General features: G+C 41.2%; 1 protein-coding gene and 1 long non-coding RNA gene across 4 annotated transcripts in view; one reads left to right on the top strand and one right to left on the bottom strand.

Annotated features, from left to right (window-relative positions):
• Positions 1-25,616, bottom strand: part of mpp7a (membrane palmitoylated protein 7a) — a 168,733-nt gene that overhangs the window by 57,412 nt on the left and 85,705 nt on the right. For all 3 annotated transcript variants that reach the window (XR_006008187.1, XM_041967556.1, XM_041967557.1), the window contains exon 6: positions 14,310-14,441. Coding sequence is in view for 2 of the 3 variants with exons in the window: in XM_041967556.1 (XP_041823490.1) it covers positions 14,310-14,441 (132 nt within the window). In the remaining variant the exon portion in view is untranslated. The remainder of the gene's footprint in view (positions 1-14,309; positions 14,442-25,616) is intronic.
• On the top strand, positions 1,466-14,831 carry LOC121628513. The gene is made up of 3 exons (XR_006008188.1): positions 1,466-1,478; positions 9,072-9,076; positions 14,730-14,831. It is a non-coding gene; the product is annotated as an uncharacterized LOC121628513 (long non-coding RNA).

The raw sequence follows: 25,616 nt of genomic DNA, 5'->3' as shown, positions 1-25,616 counted from the left end.
GAACAGGATCCAGAAACAGCACTGTTTCTCTGGACCAAAGCTCATTTAAAATGGTCTGAGGCAAAGTGGAAACCTGGATGAAGATGTGAACTAGTGTGTAGAAAGCATGGACGGCGTGTCCTGCAGACTAGAGAGGAGAGGGAGCATCCAGCTTGTTATCAGTGGACAGGCGAAACGCTGCATCTCTGATGGGATGGGGCTGCATTAGTGTCTATGGTGTGGGCAGCTTCCACATCTGTGAAGCTCCATCAATGCTGAAAAGTACATGGAGGTTTTAGAGCAACATCTGCTCCCATCCAGACAACGTCTCTTTCAGGGAAGACCTTACAGACAGAAAGGATGGAGGAATCTGTTCCACAGAAGATGCCGATTGTTGATGAAGGGTGAGACAGGAGATCTTAAAAGTGAAGAGGACTCAAAATACACCCACAAGTCTTCCTGGTCCTCCAACATGAACTTGATGCTTTGACAGAAAAACATAGAGAGGAGTGTAGTGTTTCATCCTGTTCAACGCTGATGCATTTACCAGTAAACCCAAAAAGTCTTCCTTCCTTTACAATAAATAACCCAATATGCCTCATGAGTGCCAACCAGTCACACAAACACCACTTGGGCATAGGTTTAGCTGGGAATTAGGATGGAAAATTACAGAGAATGTGAGACATTGTCCTCGCTCAGAGTCAGACACGAGTGTCGTCTAGGCAACACATAGTTTATAATGACTGAACTCATCCTTCTGCCCTTTTCTCACTGTTATCGCCATCATTCTCGAAGAAAATGATTAGTGGTGATTATTGGTGGTTATTGGTGGTGCTTTATTTCCACAGTCCGGTGCAACAACAGCTCATTTGATTTGCATCACGCCACTCCAGTTTGAGTCCAAACTACTTCTAGCTACCATCAACATAAAGATCTAGGAAAAAAAACCCTTCAAAGACCAAAGGAGCCTCTGGTTAGCTCTACTTTGGTGATACCATTAGCTTGTCATCCTGGTTGTTTTCACTACATATTCAAACCTAATGGTTTTCCCTCATAGATAATGGTTTCCTCAAGGCCTTTGAGGTGTGGAGAGATGTAAACGGGGAAGAAGACGTCAGGATAAGACAGCGCTTGGATCTGCACAGAGCTGCAAACCTAATAGAATAATTGAGCTAATTAAAGAATTTAAGGCGGTCTCAGCAGGAGAGGAATGAGCGGACCTGGTGTCAGGGTCACATATAACCCCGGTGATGTGACTTAAAGCAGCCGTCTGTGGGACACCGGCTCCAGACAGACACAGAAACCTTTTCAGTTTGAGTGTCTGAAAGAATAGAGTGCTGCAGGGGAAGAGGCAGACTGTGACGGACAACAGGGTGAGATCGGGAGTCAGCAGGAAATCTCCAAAGCATATTCAGACATGTGGTCATTACATTTCTCGCTCTACTTTTTTTCTTTGACTTTTTCTTTTAAGCTGGCTGATTGCCAGTGTTGTGATGGATGTTTTTATTGTATCCCTGGAGGTGCCTGCTGGCTGGTGGCAGTCTAAAGGCTAACTAAACAGCAGAGAAGCAGCAGCCTTGGACTCAGTCTGTAATGACAATGGGCTGTCTGCACAAACTCCACAGATACACGACACCAGAAGACTATGGCCGTCTATGGAATGTGCTCACATATGGTCTGTAGATATAAATCGTGTTTTGACACATATGGCTTAAATCACATGTTGAACCCCTGATGCCATTTACAAAGAGCACTTTTATGACTTTTATTGCAAATGGCAATAGTGATTATAAAGCAGCATATTTAGCATGTAAATATGAATGAACTGGGTCATGAACCCAAACGTCTGGGAAGCAGAGATAATTATATCTCAGTTTAAAAAGTAAGCTTTGGGTTTAACAGAGGTATAAAAAAAAAGTGATGATGGGTAAACGGAGTCTAACATTTTCCTTTTCTATCAGATTTATTTGAAATCGAGACTCTAAAAGGTGGTGTGTCCAACTCAGACAGGCAAACAAGAAGCAAAGGCATTTAAGATTTATGCGAGAAGGTGGAACGTCTCTTTATAATCTGGCCAGCCCCAGTTTGAACTCACATTGGCAAGGTTGCCAAATAAACTCCTTCTGATAAGGGAGAGGCCAAAACACACCAGTGGCAACACTACAGAGGCTAACTAGAAGACCTGAGGAGAGTCAGGACTGAGAACCTGCCTAGGTGAGGAGGAGTTAAGGCTGGGAGTGAAAAAGAGTTGGATATAAATGATGACAGGCAAAAATAATACAATCCCAATTCCAGAAAAGATAGGATGCTGTGGAAATTGTAGATAAAAACAAAATGCAATGATTTGAAAATCTCATAAAGTCATATTTTATTCCCAGTAAAACATAAACAACATATCAGACATTTTATTATTTCATGGAAATATGAGCTGATTGTGAATTTGATGGCAGCAACTGGAGGAACATTTGACAGCTAATCAGGTTATTTGTCAACAGGTCAGTAACATGACAGCAGAGTCTCTCAGATGGAAAGATGGACAGAGGTTCACCAATCTGAGAGAAACTGGCTCTAAAAGTTGTAGAACAGTTTCAGAAAAATGTTTCCCAGACTTTAAAGATCCCACCGTCTACAGTGTATAACATCGTCAAAAGATTTAAAGAATGAGGGGGAATCTCTGTGCGCACTGTCTCAACTCCACTATTCATAAGAAGGTCAAAACTGAATGAAGTGTTCTGCATATTTAATTTCACACAGTGTCCCAAATAAGAAAAATAAAGATGAGATTGAAGGACTACCCCACCCCCCCCAAAAAAAGAGAGAGAGAGATAGTTATAAAATTATTCTATTGATGTAACTACCCAATATGTGTAGACAAGCTATGAACACACAAACAGCATGGGTGTAAGGTTTGTCTCTGCAGACACATTAACATTCAGGGGAAAACAAGTCTAAGAGGAAAGAGAAAGGAAAGACTTCTGTTAAACTGAAAATAAAGAAGTGTGATGATAACTGGGGCTCTGGAAGTCATTATCTGCACACAGTAAATAAGAGACGAAGGTAGCAAAAGACAGAAGTACAACTTTCAAATACAAGCTGTTGCAGATTCATGTTTTTCTTTTATAATTCCCAAGATCTGGTCTACCCAGTATTTCTCAGGCCTGGATGCACTGCGCCCCCCCTCAGCTTCATTACAATCTCCAGTCAACTCTCACTCTCTCAAACCTCCGGGGGTGTATATCAGCCTCTTAGGGAGGCCTGACGAATACTCTGGAAGCACTGAGAGGCAGTTGGAACAAAGCAGGACAAATCCAGCCTCCTGAACTCAGCATCGCCTTCCCCTGTACGGCGATACCCTATGGGTGCTATCATCAGCATCCAGCCATGCGTGCCCACTAATGAGGACTGCCTGCTCAGTTAAACAAATACATAAACAGTGCAAGCAACAACCTAAATAAGCTCTGTGATATGTGTGCACCAAGATGGGCTTCTTTGTGTACAGTTAGGCAAGTCTTCAACACCCGCTGGCACATGGAAGCCATTTCAGGCTTTAACTTGTGCATGGTACCAATGCAGGAAGTCAGAATGGAAATGTCCGCATCTGTCAAAGCACATGTACGCATGAGCGACAACATGTGTAGGTGTGTTTTTGTGTGCATGGAAGCGTATCTGTGTGTGTTTCTCTGAGAGCGCAGACATGAGCTTCTACCTGAAGTCAGGCCAAGCAGGATGGGCAGAAACCTCAGAAGACTGAATGATTGATGCTGGACAGTCAGTAAGCCTGATGAATTGGCTACGCTGTGTTAGTAATTAGAGACAAGGCGCCACTTAACCATCAAGTGTCTCAACTCCACTATTCACATGGAAAAAGACAGCAAAGTGAGCACAAGATGGTTAAACAAGTTGTCTGATTCTCTCTTTTTAGAGTCTGCAAAACTTATCTGTTTAAAGAAAGAAAGTCTAGAAATATAAACCAAGATAGGGGTTATCTTAGTCTGTCAGGCTTCCCAGCAGTGGCCAATCAGTGCCAAAGTCTCCACACAACATGATAAAGTCCATACGCAGCTGTGTCCTAGCTCAGTATCTCCACTGCAAACACATAAATGTCTCAGACTGTTTTTGTTGGGCCGCACCGAATTCAGAGGCTTATTCTCTGCAGCGTGACGAAGAGAAACAGAGCGACACTGTCCGTATCACGCCGACACCCCTCCCAGCGCTACGCACACACATTGACATGGCAGCAGCATTAAGTACGTGATGACAAATGGCTAACACCTCATACAGAGCAGAAAAAAAGAGAGAATATGGACTAAAATTTGGATCCGCTCTTGTATGAGAGGGAGTGTTTATCAAAAGGGATGGAAGATCGTCCAGCAGGCTGTCAGCGCGCAGTAGTGCCATGAAACTTTAGCAGATAAAAAGTTAACTGTTGGATTTAACCCTGGTCTGCAACTACTGATCATATCCAGTGTTTCCCCTACCATTATATATCGACGACAATTCCTGCCCACCCAAGAAGTTCAAGTTCAAGTTCCATATTGGGTGTAATTTATGTTTCATTTCTAAGTTTGGTGTTATGACTGATTACAGGACATTCTGTCAAAATAACACACACTACTGTGTCTAATGAATCTTTGTTACATATATTTTATGTCAACTGTTTTTCTCAAAGTTTTGTAAGAGAAAGAAAATAAAATCCACCATATATTTAAACATGGAGCTTTTCCCACTTTGTTCTTAGCCAAATCACACAGGAAGTGATGAATATTTCGTCCAATTAATGGACAGCAGTGTGTCAAGCTCCACCCTTCAGAGTCAGATCGGTAAGATTAGGACCCCCAACTGAAGGGTCTAAATGAGTATATATTCTGGCATTCTTCCTAGTTTTTACCTGTGGACAAGCAAAGAAAAATAGCACACCATGCCCAACCCGTTGGTTTAGGTTAGCACTCAGAGGGCGTTCTACCCCCTGTCTGGATGAAAAGATGGAAGCTGGTTGAATGGATGATGACGGGGCTATGTGTGGCCTTTCCTCTGCTTCCTCTGCAGCAGAACAGATGGACACTGGATCTTTTTTACCTTCCCTACGACCACAACTGAACGGACTTGACTATTCCTAAACCGCCAGGGAAAACAAACAGAAAGCTCAGTTTAAAACTTGCAGCACCCCGTCCGTAACAACCACTCAAAACATCAACCTGGAGCATTTGACAAACATTATTTCTCCCTCTAAATTGAGAGCGACAAGGGAAAACAAACGCGAGCGGCCGGGGCAGAGAGGTGGACATGTTTTGACATGATGTCACTTAACAGCGAAAGTGTAACGCGACAATAAACTCCCGCTGACTGCTGTGTTGACTGCTATGTTTAGAGGTATAAATGTGAGTGTAGTGGAAACACATGCTGGCATCCTTCACACCAGATGTCGACCATGGAAAAACCAAATGCAAAGTGGGAACGGGCCTCCTGGACATTAAAATACAATTACCTCTAATCATATCTGGTGTTGGAGTGTGTCATTTCGTCTTACCTCACTGAGATGGCATAGAGCCCCCCCTAAACCCTGCTAGCACATAACACCCATGACCGTTCCACACACTGAGCCCAGCATATTTACGAGTTCTTACAGACTTCCTCGAAGGCCACGGAATCTGCTGCTGCTCTTAGAATAAAATCATGTAATATTAGTGCATTTGGTCAGGATCACAAAGCCCATTTAGTGTTATGGCCACCATAAAGATTAATACAGCATTGTAAAGAATTAGCAGGAGTCCAAATGAAAATCTACATTATTGCAAAGAACAGTCAGAAGTACTTGAAGTTTTATGTCAAATGATTTTCCAAAGTGATGCAACAGGGCCGCCACAGCAGGCCAATACCTGCAAGCCTCTCCACCTGTTTTATTAAATCCCCAGTCCTTGTACCCTAACCCTACAGTCTCCATGTCTGCATTAAAACAGGCTCTGGTTTCACTTTTATTTCCTTAACCTCAGTCTTGACCCAACAGTCATAATGAACAAGTATACTGGGGAAAAAGGAAAATTGCCAGCTCCTTATTATGATAATTATAAGGAGCAGGAGGGATTCCAGGAGAAGTCGCCAGGAAATGCAAAGCAGAGGGTTCTCTGACAGGTCAGCTTACCTTCATTTGTCTTCCTACCCCCCCCTTCTCTGTCTATTTAAACCTTGATGTTAGAGTAAGTCATTACCTGGTTACTATGAAAACACACTTAGCAGCCCACCTCTGTGCTTCAGACAGGTGGCGGTGAATGTGCGAATCTGTGAATAAACTTGCGGCTATCTTACAAAGTGTGCATTTTTTTCCCCATACTGTTCACCATGACTCACCTTGTAAATAATATGGTGATTCATTCAGGTGGAGAGGACCTGCCGTCCCCGTGCTATAAGCTGGACGCTGCCAGAGATGTTGTCATTATGTACAGGGTGAGAGCTGTGTGAGCACATACAAAGAGACAGTTGTGTGACGGGGAAGAGGTCTATCTCTGCTCTGGCATTGTTTCCCGTTTTCCCCGCCGTTATCCCGAGCAAAGAAAACATCACTTTCACATGTCACTTCTAATTTCCAAAGTGTGCTGGGAAACAGGGCGGCTGAGCTGTCGGCCCGACGGGCAACAATGCCTTCATTCAGACTCTGAGCTCTTCGGCTCTTCGAGTGCAGAGCGGAAAAGGCCGGGATGTGTTAGCATTCATGATTACACATGAAGGGAGGAAGACATTTTATTGAAGAGGGCTGTAAGATTAGGATCTGGGAATGTCTCAGATGTGGCTGTGGTAGCTGTGTTTTTATATTCACAACTCAACAGGCTGCAAGGGTGTTGAGACAGACACTGAACTAAGGATTGTACAAGGACAAACACAGAGGTTCTTCACCGACTGCTTCAAACAATGATGTTATTCACTATTAAATGTAGTGCTTAGGACAAATATGTACTTTATATAAGCAATCAGGACCACCTGCTTACCATGTTTGTTTTTTTTTTGTTTTTGTTTGTTTTGTTTTTTTTACAGTAGGCGTTTTTATCCAAAGCGACTTACAGTGGTTATCACATGTTGGTTAGGTTAGGTGCCTAAGGACCAAGCTGGAAGGTGTGAATGTTCCCTGGGGGAATCGAACTCTGGTCTCCTGCATGGGAGAAAGATTCTCTGCCAACAGAGCTATGCAGCCACCAACCAAGGTTAACCAACCAACTTGTTAACTCAAATCAGCCAATCATATGGCAGCATTTAGTCATGTAGAGATGGTGAAGAAGATTTGCTGAAGTTCAAACTGAGCATCAGAATGAGGACGAAAGGGGATTTAAGTGACTGAACATAGCATAGTTGCTGGTCTGAATATTTACTGGGATTTTAACCCACAACCATCTCTAGGGTTTACAGAGAATGGTCTGAAGAAGAGAAAATATACAGTGAGCAGCAGTTGTCTGGACCAGAATGTCGTATTGAGGTCAGAGTAGAATGGGCAGACTGATTGGAAATGATAGAAAGGCAACAGGACGTCCAATAAGCTCTGGTTCCAAACAAGGTCTGCAGAACAGCATCTCTGAACACACAACACGTCCAACCTTGAAGCAGATGGGCTACAGCAGCAGAAGACCACACTGGGTGCCTCCTGTCAGCTAAGAACAGGAAACTGAGGCTACAATTCACACTGACTCACCAACACTGGGCAATCGAAGATGGAGAAACGTTGCTGGTCTGATGAGTCTCCATTTCAGCTCCACATTCAGATGCTAGGCTCAGAATTTGGTGGAAACATCATGAAAACATGGATCCATCCTGCCTTGGATCAACAGTTAACCACCACAGCCTACCTGAGTATTGTTGCTGACCATGTCCATCCCTTTATGACCACAGTAGAGCATCTTCTGATGACTACTTTCAGCAGGATAATGCACCATGTCACAAAGCTCTGATCATCTCCAGCTGCTTTCTAGAACATGACAATGAGTTCTCTGGACTCCAACGGCCTCCACAGTCACCAGATCTCAGTCCAGTAGAGCAGCTTTGGGATGTGGTGGAATGGGAGATTCTCATCATGGATGCCAGATGTTGTCATGTCAATATGGAGCAAAACCTCTGAGGAATGTTTCCATCACCTTCAATCTATCACACTAAAAATTGAGGCAGTTCTGGAGGAAAAAGGGACCCAACCCTGTACTAGAAGGTGAAAGGTGAGTGTAGGTGTTAGCTTTTGGTCACATTAAATTCAACCATGTAATGCCTTAAATCCTTATTTTTAAGCTGAATTAGTGACACTATAAAAAAAAAAAACTAATAGAAACACTTGAACAAGCAAAAACTTTCAACACATAAAGATGCTCACAAAGATTTAAACCACATATGTCAAACTGGTCCAGCAAAGGGCCGTGTGGCTGCAGGTTTTTGTTCCAACCAAGCAGCAGCACACCAGATTTGACTGATTCAATCAACTGATCTCAGTCTTCAGACAGCTGATTGGTCAAACTGTGTGCTCTTGGCTGGCTGGAACAAAAACCTGCAGCCACACGGCCCTTTGCTGGACCAGTTTGACATGCCTGATTTAAACAAAGCCAAATGAGCCCATGCTGCAGCTAAAAGCAGGAGAAGGCAGTGCTCTCCATCTTCTTCTGCAACACCTACCCTCCTAGACGCAGCCCCCACCCCCAGACACTGTGGCCCAAACCATCACATATAAGATGTATTGCATTTAAAGCACATGGGTCTATCTGTAAAGCACTAACACATGGTGCGCGGTCTGCTTTAATCTCATTAGCTGCCCCATTTATTCCCAGACAGCGTCATTACTTTTCTTTCAACATTCTGGTGTAAACAGACAATAAAAAACGTCACCTTTCTAAACAAAATTATACATTTATCAGCTCTTTTCTTTAATAACAGTCCCATTTAAGAACTTTCTCCACTCTGGCTTTATTGATTGTGTTGATCTGTGTTTGTATCGGCCATAAAATGAGTGGCATTCAGGTTGAGTCAAAGAAGACAACGGCTACAACGATGTGAGTCAATGTGTTTGGCTTCCAGACAAATGGAATTGGGGCAGCTCTGATCCAAATGCCCTGATTGTGTCATTGAAGAAGAAGAGGTCTGTCTACCACAGATGGGAAAAGCATGGCATGTCAGCTTACCTATAGCTCATTCCAGGGAGCACCATTCATGGAAAACAACGTCACAAACCGAATCGATCTCGTTTTATTAAGTAAAGAAAATCCACACACATCAATCATGCAATTGGAGCCTTTACAATAATAATGTTGGACATGTCGTCTACATTCATACATGCAGTGACAGCTAAAGCTCTGAAGTCCAATCGGTGCTATTTGTGGGTCCATAATGAGAAGTCCAGCTGATTCACTGGTATCCAGTAGGCGGGGGGGGGGCTGGGTGGCCAAGCCTAGTGGTGGTAGCTGGATTGATTGGTACTAGCTGATGCCAGGCAGGACCTTATGTAGGACTGGAGTGCCAGCTGGATGGCATGGACCCTGAAGTCTACGGTTTCCACTTAGCTTCAGCCAGTGAGACTTAGTCATAATGAGAGAAGCAATCGTGTGTGCGAAACGACAGAGAGAGAGAAAAAAGGAAGAAGAGAGGAAGGTGAGTGATAGAACCTGATGCTGGTACTGTCACTTTCCTGGCAGCAGAGTTTCTATGGCAGAAGTTGATAAATAAGGAATCAGTTTTGCACCAGAATCTAAACTTCTGAATGAAAGAAAAAAAAATGCACAAGAACTATGAGGGAGAGTAGAGCCGATAGAGAAACCATCTGAAAAGGAATGGATTAAAGAGTGGGAGGGAAAGGAAGAGAAAGATGGTGTGCTAGTAGGAGGATCTCTGAAGATGAACTGAGTGGGAGAAGTGAATGAATGCTGCTCCGACAGCAATGAGAGGAGGCACCAACTGAGTGGCACTGAAATCCAACAAGAGATGCACTAAAGGAACGAGCGCTCAGCGGGGCAAACGCAGCGAGCATCTACCAGTCTGCTATTTACATCTGCGTCACAGAGCTTCCAGTGTGTCCAAACGAGCCGAGCAGAGTCAGCCACAGCAGGCTTGTTGGCCACTAATGTTCTCACAACATAGTGATGGTCACCCTGAGCAGATGTGGTCTGTGGCTGTCTTCCTCTGTGTGCGAGGATTCAGACTTCAGAGGGATGCTATGACTCCTCAAGCTGCCTACACTGTAACTGGCCAAAGTATGTCTCAAGGTAATCCAAGCACTTTTAACCTCTAAACAGCTGAATGTATTGACAATTATATAAAAACAAAAAAAATAATGGAGAACAAAATCAGGAGAGAAAAAGACCAATAGAAAAAGCCTGGAATAAAAAAAATACATCATAATATAATAATAATAATAATAATAATAATTAATAATAATAATAATAATAATAATTAATAATAATAAATAAATAAATTATATAAAAAAAGATTATATAAAATGTAATACAGAAATATGAGTGAAAAAAAGCAAATAAATAAATAAAATAAAATAGTTTGATGAAAAGAAATAAAATAAAAGACCAGATGGTTTGTTGCAAATTTGCGCCACCAGGCGTCAAGCGTTCAAGCCCCATTGGTCTTTTTGGGGTTTCGGCTGGAAAATTACTTATTATATTTTTATTTCTAAGCTATAATAAACTCTGTGTAAACCATCTTGGTATTGAAATAGAGTTTTTAAAAAAAAGAAAAAAAAGTGGAAGCATCACTGCAGATTCTACTGTTGTAAAGTAATTGAGGAAAAATTAAATCTTGGCATACTTTTTTTTTTTTTTGCATATTATAACCCCCTTTGATAATTTGCTGCATGAGACAAAAATTCCAGAAAAGTGTGATTGAACATGTGGACATTATCTGTGGAAAGATTCATGGAGCTTAAGTTACAGAGGTTTTAGTAAACAGATAGCTAGATGGTTTTCAGTGAAGTCCTCGTGATCCGATGAGGAATCTAGAACACAACAAGTTTCTTTTAGGAAGCAATTTTATCCTAAAGTAGCTAAAAAGTGGACAAAACACTACAGAAAGGTGGATCTGCGATTAAAAATTGAATTATAGTAAATACTTTGTTACTCTGAATTAGGAGGGGTAAATCTCCTTGTAGCTCCAGCTTCGATCGGCTGATTTGTACGACTGACCCTCATTCTGACTGTGCGATCCAATAGAAATATGCTGATATCGCCATGGTTACATCCATCTATAAATCATCAAAAGAAGGCAGGAAATATTTGCAATGCAGATTGATTGACACCTGCCTTCAATCAAATCCATGTAACTGGGCAGAAAATCGTTGTTTTAGACGGGAAATTGCTCTCCAACGACATTAGGGAAATAGAGCTTTTCAGTAAATGTGGTTTTGGAGGCCAGACAGCAAAGTTAAGTCACAATTCATGATTTTTTTCTTTAAACATGAAACATAAATTCAGTGTCTTCTGCTTCTGGTTCAGTGAATCTTGTTTACAAATTTGTACATGCTGTGGGATGAGTTGTGTTTTCACCTTTTTGCAGGTTTTATTTACTTGTATTTTTAATTGTTTGTTGTCTCAACTGTGTTTGGCGGTGATAAAAATGCTTTTAATGAGCTTTGATTTGAGATTCTGGACTTTTATTGGCACCTAAGAGGTTACATCTGGATAATTTGACAGCAGTAAAAGCACTGATGCTTTTTTAGGTGGATATGTTTGTAGCCTGTTACAGACCTTTGAGTTTTTTGGCTCAGGAACATGAATAATGTAACACCAGTGCCTTCAGTCACTCCAACTTCTGACTGCAGTTTCCTATTAGTCAGTCTGTACTCCAGCACTTTATCACCCGAGGCAAAGTTTCCAAGTGTATCAGCTACATGGCCTCATACTGACGCAACCCACTGAATTCTACACTTCAGACCCCCACCTGAACTATTCTGAAACCTTATCCAAAATAGCACATTATTTAAATAAAAATACGTGGCTGAGCTGATGTGTCTGCATGTGTGCACATGTTTATGCTGCTCTCCAAACCCAATTATTTCAATGCGCAAGACACTCGAGCTTGTAAATCAGCTCTTCTGGGAGAGCAGCAGGAGAGCTGGTGGTGAAACAGGAAAAAGAGGGAAGAAGACGAAGAAGACGACGAGAGTTTTTACAAACCCGCTTAAAGGTGGCATGAAGACACACAGAGAAATGACAGCAGTTAATCAGAGCTACTGAACGCAGTCCACTCAGCTAATCGCTGCTAACTTAAAGGACGACTAACATGACGAGGAGTCTGAGTGCCAGCTGCAGCTCAGTCTCTGCACGTCCAGCATCATAAAACCAGAAAGTGACACAAGAAGTAAAAAGAAATAAAGGAGAGCAAAGAAAGCACAGACTGTCAAGAAACTGGATTTTACATAACTCTGCTGTTATGATTGTAAGTTTGAACATTTCATGCTAATTATGTGGAGTTGTGAGTTCAAGGGCACATCCAAATCAATTTGGGGCAGCAGTGAATGTGGAACCTGCACAATTAGAGGGTTTTCTTGGTTACTGGGGTGGCTGGGACTTCCCCACGAGCTTCTGATCCGATGACTCCTTTCCCAATGTAAGATTTAAGAGACCATAAGCATCAGTTCCACTTGAAGGATGTACAGGACGACAGTCCAGAACGTAGACCGAAGAACCAGACCAGTCAACGTGAAATAAAAAGGTCACAAAAAAAAGGCTGAATTTACTTCCATGAAATATTTATAGTTTATTTAGATCCCAATCAGCTGCAGCACATTGTTGCTGCTGTTCTTCCTGGCCTCCAGCTCAAAATTCATTTAGTTACACTAGCACGACAAAACATGAGCAACCAAGTCACTGCAAAGCCAAACACAGGCTGCGTTCACACTGCAGGTCTTAATGCATCATCATCATCATTTAATGCAACCTTCTTCACACTTAAATGTGAACGGTACATGTGGATGGTGAGTAAAAACAGGATAAAAACAGCTGTGATTCCAAACATTTGATCAAAATGTGGCCAGAGTGAAACATCTTGTTCTTATTACTGTCATTTAGCATTCATTATTTTCTTTTATGTTTTAACAAAATACTACAATGAAGACAAAGGACGCAATCTGCTACAAGCGGGAGGTTATAATAAAAATGTGCTCTGCTTCGTTTCAAAGCTTGTAGGGAGAGAACATAACAGCTGTTGCAGGAATATTTTACTCATAATGTGGATATATATCATAAGAGCCACATTTAATGAAACCTACCATCCTGAGGTTGATCCCTGATCCCCAATGCCTTTATTATTGTGCAATAATGGACAATATAAGACAGTGTAGATGTGTTTTAGATGTTCTCAGGGGCCGAATCATTGAGACAAGAAAAGCATCACACTGTTAAATGGAATAAGATCAGCTGGATGATTAAGTTGGCTGCGGCCGGTGTAAATCAAATTATGGTTTCTGTGGAATGATCCGGCATCGGGCTGTGAAGAGGCTGGAAAAGGAAGCTTCAGCGACGACGTCTGTTGTCAGACAGAGAGGCTGAAAATTCCTCTGAGCCACATCACTGTGATCAGCAGCTCTGGAGAACATGCAACGGGCAGGAAACCAAAAATGGTTTAGGTGTGTTCCCCTTTCCTCTGGGGTGCGGTGAGAGGAGCACGCAGGCCTGGAGCCAAGATGGTGGTGAGGGTGAAAACCACAAAGTGAAAATAGAGGCAGCCGGGGCCAGGACATGTCCGGCACAGATCAAAGATGGGCAGGGCCTCAGCACACAACAAAGAGCTGGATGGAGGTCTTTGACAGGCCAATGAGGACGTTTGGAGATGAGGATATTTTCAGGTCAGTCAACAGTATCGAGAAATCACCATAAAAACACAACAGGGATGAAAAGAATAAAAGAAAATAGAGGCATGTGATGCAACCCAGTCTGGTGGTTAGCAATGCTCTGACAAAGGTCGGGGAATGTATGGAATGGTGACCATCAAACGACGCGACACCCAGGACGTCGAGGGGTGGAGTCAAGACGCGAGTGGCGACAGCTGGGGCCCGACGTCTGGTTGTTGACGTCTGGAAGGACGAGATGGACACGGGAGGCACGTTGCAATGAAAGAGCAGCGCTGACCAGGGAAGGAGAAGACGAAGCCGTTCGCAGACATCATGCCTGGTGTGGTTGAAAATACTCGTGGCCAAGAAAAGGGCAGCTTCGGTCGGCTTCGCTGTGTTTACAACTTCAAGGTTGTGGGTTGGATTCCCACAAGCTAGTACCTCGAAAGCATGTATGGTGTTTTGTTACTGCTTTGATACAAAAAGGCAGTGGGAAATTCAGAATTTCTTTTTAATATTGGAAAAACAAAATGTGACTTACAAGAGGCTCCTTGTTTTTGACCAGTCTTATAATTTTCACCGAGTCCTCGTCGTCATCTATGTCTTCAGGCAGTGGAGGTAGTTCAGGGTCATAACTCTTGAGGGCAATGGTGTCGTGGACGGACAGAAGGCTCTAGAAGAGGGAGAGAATAGAGAGATTTATGAGAGGAAAGGAACAACAGGCAGGGGTTATCAGTCAAACTGTACCTTGGTCCAATTAGCTAAACAAAGTTAAACAACAAAGGAGTTTCAATCCATCTTTTGTTTCCATGAGCTGAATGGAGAAAGAGCAGACTGCAGGGAGGATGGCTATGAATTCAGGTCTTTCCTTTAGGTCCAGGCTGAAGGATTTTAAAGGCTAAATAAGTAGCATTTTTTCTGTAAAAATAATTTAAAATGTTCTCATTTATTGCAATAAAAGGAAGCTTCCATATAAACAATCTGTCTCTCTACATCAACCATATCTTTGTCAAGCTTTTCTCCTTCCAAAATAAGAGTTATGTGACAGAATAACTTCGGTGTAGCTCTTTCCTACTTCCTGGTTCCTTAACCAATCATATGCGACTCTCCAAGGTTGCCAAACAACGCACAATTTGTATTTTATGTTGGCAAAAGAGCAGCAGCCTGCAGTAGTGATGCGCGGGCCGCCACCTAACCCGCGGGAAAAAACCCCGACCCGCGCATCACTAGCCTGCAGGTATGGAAGCTACTAAGAGAAGCGGACCAGAAATAGTTAAAGAAAAACCTAAAATGCCTCAGCATCCTGCTAAAAAAGCAAATGACCAGCAATGGAATAAAATGAGAATCAATACCGAAGAATCTTTTGCAAGGTGGAGAAGTCTGAGAGAGCAAATTAATTTCAAGATGGATGCAGAGCAAAGTTTCTCCTCAACAGGTAAGCACAGGAATTTTGCTTAAATTAACCAAAAACTTTATCTTGATTTAATAAGAAGGAAGAACGCTCTTCATGTTTTTTCTCTTCTGATTTCAAACACTTGATGTTAATGCTACTTATTTCGCCTTTAAAGTATTTAAGGCCAGAGGTTTTAGCTACATAAGTAAATTGCCATTAAGCTTGTTCTCTACTTCCATATCAACCTGATTAATCCTTAAAACAAATTATTTATCTTTGTTTCCTGTTTTTTTTTCTTTCTGTTATTTATTTAATATAAAACTGCATGTGGAAGTCTAACCCTGGACGACTGTAGCTCAGGGGGAAGCACAGTCGTCTTCCTGAACCAGGAAAGTGGGTTGTGGGTCAAAGTGTCCTTGAGCAAGACAATGAACCCCACGTGACCGCCTTATGTGCCTATTGGGGTATGAACACCAGTGAAGAAGAACACACTTATGATGTATGAATCAACAGAAGTGCTCTGTGTGTGTGACGTAGGGTTAAAATGCTTTGAGTGGTCAATCTGACTAGAAAAGCACTATATAAGTATCATCAATTTCCATGTTTCCACTTTTTCCTCATCTCCAGTTATTTCTGCCACTATTTACCTGCTATCCTCACTAAACCAACTCCAGCTCAGCTGCTTTTTGGCGCCACCGTGCATCAGAAACATCTTCTTGGCTTCATTCCAGCCATAGAGGAGCTTTATTTTTCTTCTTTTCACACATAGAACTTTCTGCTCACTGGTTGATCTTTGGCTGCTCCTGATTGGTGGAAAGGTTGACAGGAAGTGGCTTTATCATCATCATTTCCAGGTCTAAATAGAGGTGATGATGTTGTCATGGTAATGATGGTGTTATCATGGATCATTGTGGATTTACCAGGTAGAGTCTCTGAATAAAACTACATTTTGTGGCTGGATTGTAAACCTCCTGGACGAGATAGAAATGCCTGAAAAACTTCCGTTGAACACCTAAAGGGTAAAATATCCATCACAATTTACCCCACAGAGCTACAAACTACCGTTCGTGAGATGCTGGTGATGATAGAAGAGGTAGCGCTCAGGTGATCTAGCCGAGTTTTAAAGGTTAAAGGCAAGCATCTCTTAAACTGGAATTATGCATTAGGAGGGCAACTTAAGCTCAACTTAAGAGCCAGTCCTTTGCAGGGCAAGCTTGTGAAAGCTCAGAGCAGAAATGTTTAGCACTGCTCGGCGACCGGCTTTAAGAAATGAAGTTCTCAGCCACCTCAGATATTTCACATGTTCACAGGCAGACATAAAAAGACGGGATTCAGACAAGAATGATGCCATTGAGACATTCATTTTTCAAACTATTTAACGACTGCGTGTCCGGACCAAGATGCAGCTGGACGCGTGCTGCTTTTTCCGTGGTTGAAAGGGGGAAGAGAGAAGTGTGAAAAACATCTTCCACACCATGTGCCAGACAAAAGCAGAGGGAGGGGGAGAGAGGGATGTGGTGCAGAGAGAAGCGCTGTGTTTTATGACATGGGAGCATGCTGCAGCACAGCCTTCAAGATGTTGTTAACTTAGAGCAGATGAGAAGAGGAGACAAGTGGAGCTCTGTGTCCGGGATCCATACAAAGACAAGCTGACCAGAACCCTGTGTCTGGATCTCGTATGCAGAACTTTGCTAAAGTCATGAGCCGCCCCTTATTTTTCTACATGTTGCCAGGAAAAATGTGGTTCTGAGCTAGTTTGTCTGTCATGCACAGACACAACACTGGTTCATCTGTTGATTTAGGTCCCGTTTTCTGTGCTTGGATGCTTCAAAAGTCAGCATTGAAAGGATGAACACAAAACATTACTCTAAAAATGGTCACTTTAAAACACTTAAAAAAAGACTTTAGTGTACAATACTATTTTTTAAGGACTTGGATCTATTCATTGTCAAAGTTCTAACTGCAACCTTGAAAGGTTATTCTGATTTATGGCAGTTCACATCCCCAAAAAGTTGGTGCAAAAAAGTCTGGAAAATTAAAAACTACAGGAACATTTGACAAATAATCAGGTTAATTGGCAGCAGATCAGTAACATGACTGGATATAAAAGGAGCATTTCAGAGAGGCAGAGTCTCTCAGATGGAAAGATGGACAGAGGTTCACCAATATGAGGCAAACTGGCTCTAAACACTGTGGAATTTCAGAAAAAATGTTCCTCAGACTTTGAAGATCCACCATCTACAGTGTAGAATATCATCAGAAGATTCAGAGAATCAAAAGGAATCTCTGTGTGCATGGGACAGGGCTGATTGCTGGTGATTTTCTGCAATAAAAGCAGACATGATTCTCTACTAGAAACCACTGCATGGACTCAGGAATACTTCCAGAAATCACTGTCTGTGAACACAGTTCACCCTGAAATCCACAAATGCAGGTTAAAGCTCCGTCATGCAAAGAAGAAACCAGATGTGAACAGGATCCAGAAACAGCACCGTCTTCTCTGGACCAAAGATCATTTAAAATGCTCTGAGGCAAAGTGGAAACCTGGGTGAAAATGTGAACTAGTTTGTGGAAAGCATGGACGGCGTGTCCTGCAGACTAAAGAGGAGAGGGAGCATCCAGCTTGTTATCAGTGGACAGGTGAAAAGCTGCATCTCTGATGGGATGGAGCTGTGTTAGTGTCTATGGCGTGGGCAACTTCCACATCTGTGAAGCTCCATCAATGCTGAAAAGTACATGGAGGTTTTATAGCAACATCTGCTCCCATGCAGACGACGTCTCTTTCAGGGAAGACCTTGCAGATTTCAGTAAGACAATGCTGAACCACATCCTGCATCCATCACAGCAGCATGGCTTCACACTAAAAATTTACTCATATTTTCTATGAAATGGTAAAATGTCTCAGTTTCAACATCTGATACGTTGAGTCTGAGGTTTAGACTAAATCAAAAATACATTTAAATGACCAGCTTTACAGAAACACACATTAAATTATATTCTTATATCTCTAATTTCCCTCTTCTCGTAAATCCCATCAATCATCTTTGTTCTACTTTGCTTCTGTGGTTTGCTTCTTTTCCTCCAAATGATTCCCATTTTGTTAGTTTTTTTCTCAGAATATGCTTGTCCGAATGCTTTCCTGGTTTAAGCTGGCCCCGAACATAAACAAACATCTTGCGCTGCCTTGTGTATGTCTGGGAATCTTGTCATCCCAATACTGAAATATTCTCTTGGAACACCAGAAAGCAAAACATTTCGCAGATGAGAAGAAAAAATTTAAACTGGATGGGAATGGAATCCCAAACCTGCGCTCAATATAAATGATAAATCACACCAGTAGCACTTCAACGAGGCCTGTAGTGAGTGGCTGTAGCTTCCTAAACTTTTCAGTGTGGTCAGTAATTCTACATCCACCACGGCACATGTAAACATGTCAGAGCCAATGAATGGATCAGTGTTCCTTTAAGAGCGGAATAAAATATCAAAACGTGCAGATTTGTAGAAAATATCTAGCAGCTCTGAGGCCACTGTCTTTATATTTTCTTTACCTTCTTGTTCCTTGTTTTTTCTCCCACAAGAAAACCAAATTTAAATTAGCTTTGTATCAGGTTCATGTTTTCCAATAACATCCTCTAGTGAAAGCTGCACTGTTGGGTGATAGAACATGTGGAGAAAGGGGAGAGTTGGACTTTAGTCTGAGGTTGGATACATGTGGTGTTGCGGCTGCTTGACTGTCAGTCACACCACCTGATCTAGGTTGCACAAACATGAGGGTTAGCCAGCGCTATCAGCCTCTCAGCAGGGAGGGACGGACAAGCAGAACTAAGGTCTTTAATGCTGTTGCACGATCATTTCCAGAGGTGTTTATCCAACATATTAATGCTAGCTGCATGTAATTTATTAGATTTATTTATGCAAGGTGAATCAAACGCAAACAAGTTTGACTTAAATGTTCAAGAAATCTTCTTAAAAGAAAATAAAATAAAGCAAAATTTATCATTTTTGGGAAAGATTAAACACATTAAAATAAAAACTCATGGTAAAAAAATAAAAAGAAATGGCAATAATAATTAATAATAAAAAAAAAAAAATTAAACTAATCCCCTCGTTGTGTTTCTCCCATACGAACCATGCGGACATAACTCATAGAAAACATAAGAACAGATCCAGTTTACGTCATTCAGAACAATAAGAACTGAAGTCAATGCTGATTTCACACAACTCATTAACCCCTAACATCTAAATTCATTTACTGTAATATACAAACAAAATAAAACAGGAGAAAAAAAATAACAAAACAAAAAAGGCTGGAATAAAATAAAATATAACTAAATACTCAATAAATCAGTAATAATAAATATAAAATAAATAAATATAAAAATACAAAAATAAATAACTTAACGTCTTGACGTCTATAATTCATTGCCTTTTTGCATTTTTAATTAAATATTGAATTGATTTATTTCTCTATCATGTATGTTTTACTTTTATATTTGTTTTATTTATCCATTGTTATTAATTTATTCAATATGTAATAGTTTTTTATTTTATTCCAGTCTTTTAGTTTCTTGCTGCATTTATTTTATTTTTATATAATTATATCATTTATTTTATATAACAGCAAATAGTGGTGAGCCATTGCAACTATCATTAATATTATTATTTTATTTATTTTTTTTTCCCAATGATTGTGGGCATTATTTTAAAGTTAGAAGCTCTAATGGCAAAAATATACCCCATAGTAAAGAATCCTTTAAAAATTCCTGGATCCAGGTGGTGATCCGGATCACCCCCAAAATAAAATCACTTGTTCTTTATTCTATTTCTGAGGTTTCCTGAAAATTGAATCAAAAATCCGTCCATAACTTTTTAAGTTATGTTGCTAACAGACAGACAAACCAACGCCAGCGAATACAACAAACACAGGATGGAGACATAATGTAGACCTCCAGGAACATGAATGTTTGACTATAAATGACTTGTTCCTGTATGGGTGTATATATTATATCCATTAAATATTAATTTATAATGAACATTTGCATTAGTCCTTGTAAATTAAAACATTTACAACTACAAACACTAGAGTAAATGTCTGTTGGAAACTTTGATTATGTGCTTTGTTTTCTTTGTTTTCTATGTTATTGAATATGAACTTCTACTTCATTAATTTCGATTTCTTTTGCCTTTCCATATTTTTGCTTTGTTTTTTTCTTAATTATAAAATATGTTATATTTTAAATATTTCTAAAAAGAAAATTCTAAAAAGAAAAACATACATCCTCTGTCAAACAAAGCCAACATCCTGCCCTCTGAGTGGATTCTGATTAACATCCACGAATCTGCATTGTTGCCACATCATGACTCACAGCCACGCCAAACAACCTGTAACAGAAACGCCAGTAATTCCTTGTAAAAGCTCTCTTAGAAGTTGCAATAACAGCTGAATGTTAATGGGTAGCACATGGTGCACGGCCCGGCTCGTGACCACTGACATGGAGTGTAACACAGGCACAAATCTTTCTCTAACACTTGTTAAGCCTCAGTGTTGGTGGATTAGTCGCCTCATCAAATCTAGTTATATCCTCGTAAAGGCCCAGCAGCTGAAGCCTGAGGAGGAAAAAGAGGAAGAAGATGGAGAAGGATGGAAGGCAGGAAAAAACTATCCTTGTTTTCCAGGCATCCCTTTCTTTCTCGCTTGGTGTGTTTGTGTTCATTAGATATAATATAGATCCTAGAAAAACAGATCGCTGAGCTTGACTAAATAAACCTGCCTGTACATTCCTGGCAGTGGCCTCTCATTAAACACCCCCCAGCCCTGTCACCAGCCCACTACGCTTTCAGCCGGCGGCGTCCAACTGGTGCAAGGTAACTGTTTCCTCCAGGCCTGGGAGATCCTGCTGGGAATGTTCTACAAACAGGGATAGGATGCTCACCCCCACCTACACTGAGCCTTGAACCCACACCACCCTGAGTCCAATTCTACAACTCATGGACAGGCCCACAGAAACAGCTGGCCATCATAACTGGCACTTTCATCGCTGTCAATAATCGTCCTGCTGAGGGGGGTGACATGGATGAAAGTTGTTTTTTCATGTGCTAATCGTAAAAGTGAAAGTTTGAAGGAGGGAGGGGAAAAAGGAAGAGAAAGCGAGACGAGGGGTTTTTAAAGAGCCTGATTTATTTCCCCACCCAAGAAATGGACCATTTCAGCCATAATTAAGACTGATACAGTTACTATCGCACACAGACGCCATTCAAAGACAGCAGCCATCTGCTTGTGTTTTACACCCCGAGCGCTGTGATTTACACCGTGGTCGGCTGCTACGGCATCAAGTGCCCTGAAAGGACAGACAGGAACATTTTACGGGAACATTATGTACAGTCTGAACATTAAATCTAACAGTTCTGTGCAAATTATGTCTGCCTGCGCTCAAAAAACAAGTCAGAACATCAGCTTCATCAACCTCTAACTTGAAAGGACGTGGACTTGAAGCATTTAGGGAAGCTGAAAATAGTTGTTTGACAAAACAAAGAAATTTTTCTTACACTGAAAAAGGTTTTTCAGCCAACAAATACAAACCGTTGCCTTCTGTCCACACATCTGTTCCACATGCTGATCTATTTAGGTATTTAGGTCTATTATAATTGATTTAATTGCAAGACAACACTTTTTTTCTTTTTCAATCCAGTCTTTTATTCTCACTTCTAACCTAAAAAATGTAAATAAACTGAACTTTTAACTAGTTCATGAACATGCACAAAGCTGGTCTCAAGGTGTAGTCGCTGTGTATTTTCTCTGCTTTCACTGTCTTTTACTGGCTGGAGAGATCTCACAGTACAGGTAGGATGAAAGATGGATGCTGGATTAGTCATTATTAGGGTCTCTAAAAAAAGTCTGCCTAAGTTCAGTCATGCGTCTTTATGTCTGAGGCCATGGTTCCTAAATGGAGGAGGGTGGAGCGCTCCCTCCAGGCTGGGAAGGGGTCTTTGTCTCAAATAGGAGTTTAAGTATCTTGGGATTTTGTTAAAAAGTGATGTCAGGAAAGAGCGGTAGATGGACCTACAGACCGGGGCTTCATTACGAGTACAGAGGGCACTGATCTGGCCTCTTACTGGTCTGACTATATTCAGGCCCTCAGGTAGTGACTGAACGACGGGATTACAGATGCAAGCAGCAGAAATGAGAATGGTCCGGTTTAACCTGAGCGATCAGGTGAGGAGCGCTTACATCCAGAGGGAGCTTGGAGTAGAGCTGCTGCTGCTCTGTGTGGAAAGGAGTCAGCTGAGGGGGGTTGAATATGGTCAGGAGGCCTCCTGGTCGTCTCCCTCTGGAAGTTTTCAGAACACATCCTACTGGGAGGAGACCCAGGAGGGATTATATCCCTTCTGGACTGGGAATCCCTTCGGAGGAGCTGGACAGAGGGATGTTTGGGACTCCCTCTCCTTAATCTGCTGCCTCTGTGACTCAACCTCAGACAGGTGGCAAAAAATGAATGGATGTTATTTTCTTGTCCGTTATTTCATCCTAATGAGCTTCTTTTTTATATATATATACATTTATTTATTTTTCTATTCATCTTCTGTAAAATGAGAAAGGCTATTTCTCCTACACAGCTATGATCATAAGTCTCTTCCTCCACCTGCTGACAGATATAGTAGCTCCTCCAGTCTCACCTGCACCTCCTTTCCTTAGAAAAACCCTTCTGATATCTGCTGAGCAACTGAGCTACGCCAACATGCTAACAATTCCCAGCCGTGTGACTCTCCGCTGTGGCATGTAAAACACATGCATGCCAAACTTACAGTCTATGGTGCCAAGTAGTTTGAAACAGATGCTTCTTACATGCAACACAGAGAAACAGAAACAAGCCCGATTGTGTCTTTAAACACCATCATATTATTAATTCTAAGGTTTGAAAGATGACAATCTGTTTGGTTAAATGATTCTTCTTTAAATTCTGGGTTGAATTTAGTCCATGTTTCTGGGCGGTGGACCCGGACACCCACCCAAGCTTAACAGCCTCTTGTTGGAAGCTCTGATACCTTAAGGAGCATATTAAGAGCCATTATTGTTAAATAATTGAGATACATAACATTATACATAATAGATCAGGTGCATTTTTCATGATCATTTTAAATAGAGAGGGAAGGGAGAGGGTAGCTCTGCCGTTTGAATTTTAGAGCTAAACTGAAGCCCAGTATAAAAATACCTCCTGATAGTTGTAGTCCTGTTTAGTTTTGACCTAATAAGCATTTAGGGTCTCACAACAATAAAATAATTGAAAGATGGTTGTGTGAAATCAGAGCACAGTGATAACATGCCATTTCACTGCAGGTTGTCTGGCTTGGCTCGTGCTGCCCTGCTGTCGGCCAAGGTGCACCGGCCGACAGCAGAGGAAGCAGGAGCCCAATATTTTCCATTGTTTGGTGTGGAATGACTTGGCTGACCTCGATCTGCACTGGAACTGAGGTTGGCTTCGCAACGTTTGGAGTTTATGGGAGAACAGAGCCACAGCAGAGAATAGAGAAAGCAAGGAAAGCAGAAACAAATAAACACGGATGATGGAGTTCAGGTTTGCTTCTGCAGCAGGAACATTGCTTTTCTCTCACTTATGTCATCAAATGATTATTTTATTAATAATATTTTAAAAAAAGGGACATTTGATTAATTTAGACAGATTAGATTTCACTGAATTTAGTTTCATTCCAATCCAATTTGATTTATTAACATTTGAAGCGATTTAAAATATCTCTTTTTTTTTTGTTTATTCCACATATAATCACACAATACACCAGGAGATCCTTAAGTGGAGTGGTTTTAGGATTAGTCCTAGGTAACAGAAATATTTCTCATGCTGTAAAACGGCTCTGAATAAAAATAGAGTCCTGAAGGGAGATCAGCGCTACTCCAGGATTAAATGGGTGTTTTACTAACCAAATACATGTCTGGCATTTTAAAAAGTTTTTAGTGCCTTTAGACAGCTCAAACCAAAAACTGCTTCACACTACATTACCCACCATGCATTGCACACTCAAATCAAATCAAACTTTATTTATAAAGCGCTTTTCATGCTGAAGGCAACTCAAAGTGCTTTTCATAATAAAAAAAAAAAGGATTTCATGCATATTAAATATAAAACAAGATAATCAAAATAGATTACACAACAATTATTTAAAAAAAAACACTGATTAAAGTCTTTCACACAGTCGCACGCACACACAAAGCATTAGCAATGGGAGTGACCCCCCACCAACAGCCCCAAACCACCCAGATCACACTGCCTGCAGCCTTCAGGGGTCTGACTTCCCAGCAGGAGGCTAGTTGGTTAGTTACAGGTTTCTCTAGTTCAGTCTTTTATTCTCACTTCTAAGTTAAAAAAATTTAACTGAACTTTGATCGAGTTTAACATTGAACTATTAAAACTATTCAATTTAAACAGAGAACTGAACTTTGAACTAGTTCATGAGAAGCTTAACACTGATTTCCAGCTGCTCCTGAACGCCTCTTTAATCACAGCGAAGCTAAATTCATAAACGGTTGAGCTGCCACGTTTACATTTCTGAAAATAAAAATGATGTAACATTAACTAATTCAAACCTGAATCCATACGTTTCCACTAATACGGGATAAAAGTGCAGAAACCTGTGATCTGTTTCCCTCAATCAGGGGAAATATGAAAAAAAAACCACAGACGTCTATAATGATCAGAGACTAACTTCTACATTTGCCCGGCCCCTCCGTCCCTGCCGTTACCTCTCCTCACCTCATCAGTTAAAGCCGCTCGGCTTCCTGATCCATGACTTTCACAAACTCTGTGTTGTGATGGATTGAGCTTTGCCACGCCAAATCCCTTCACTGTAAGCGTAATTGAAATAATAAACGCAGATTTCTGACACGTGCATGCTTCACAGCGAGCACGGTGATTATTTATCAGTGAGTTTCACCTTGACAAAGTAAAAGCAGATCACAATGTCCCCATGAAGCGAAGCGGGAGAGAAAAGTCATGATAGATTAACACTATTAGTCTTATGGATAGAGACGTGTGAGTCAGTGCGGAGAGTTGCATCCACTATATGTTGACTGGAGATGCAGTATATACATCTGTATCTTCACTCCACCACTTGGTCTTTAAGTATAAATCATCTTTTAATTGCTTATAACAGATTGATGTTATTGTTGCAGTAAAAGTTAAGAAATGAATCATTGGCACAGACATAGAAAAATCTGAATCTTTTGGGATCTTCCATCTCTTCACATCCCTAATAATTGATATTTGGTGGGTACACATGTGTTATGGTGGGAAGGAACGTCACAGTGAGCTGTTATTTCTGGCATGAGCCAAATAAGCATGAGGACAGAGCGTCCAACTCCTCTATTATTCCACCATCATAAAGCCAGCTCTGTCTGGCTGAGACAGCTGGAGGGCCTGATGGATGGCTGGAGTAATGCATTAT

This window comes from Melanotaenia boesemani, chromosome 18 (assembly GCF_017639745.1).
Source record: "Melanotaenia boesemani isolate fMelBoe1 chromosome 18, fMelBoe1.pri, whole genome shotgun sequence".
NCBI classification, from domain to species: domain Eukaryota; kingdom Metazoa; phylum Chordata; class Actinopteri; order Atheriniformes; family Melanotaeniidae; genus Melanotaenia; species Melanotaenia boesemani.
Note: the sequence above shows the minus strand (reverse complement) of the source record. Positions and strands in the feature narration are given on the sequence as shown.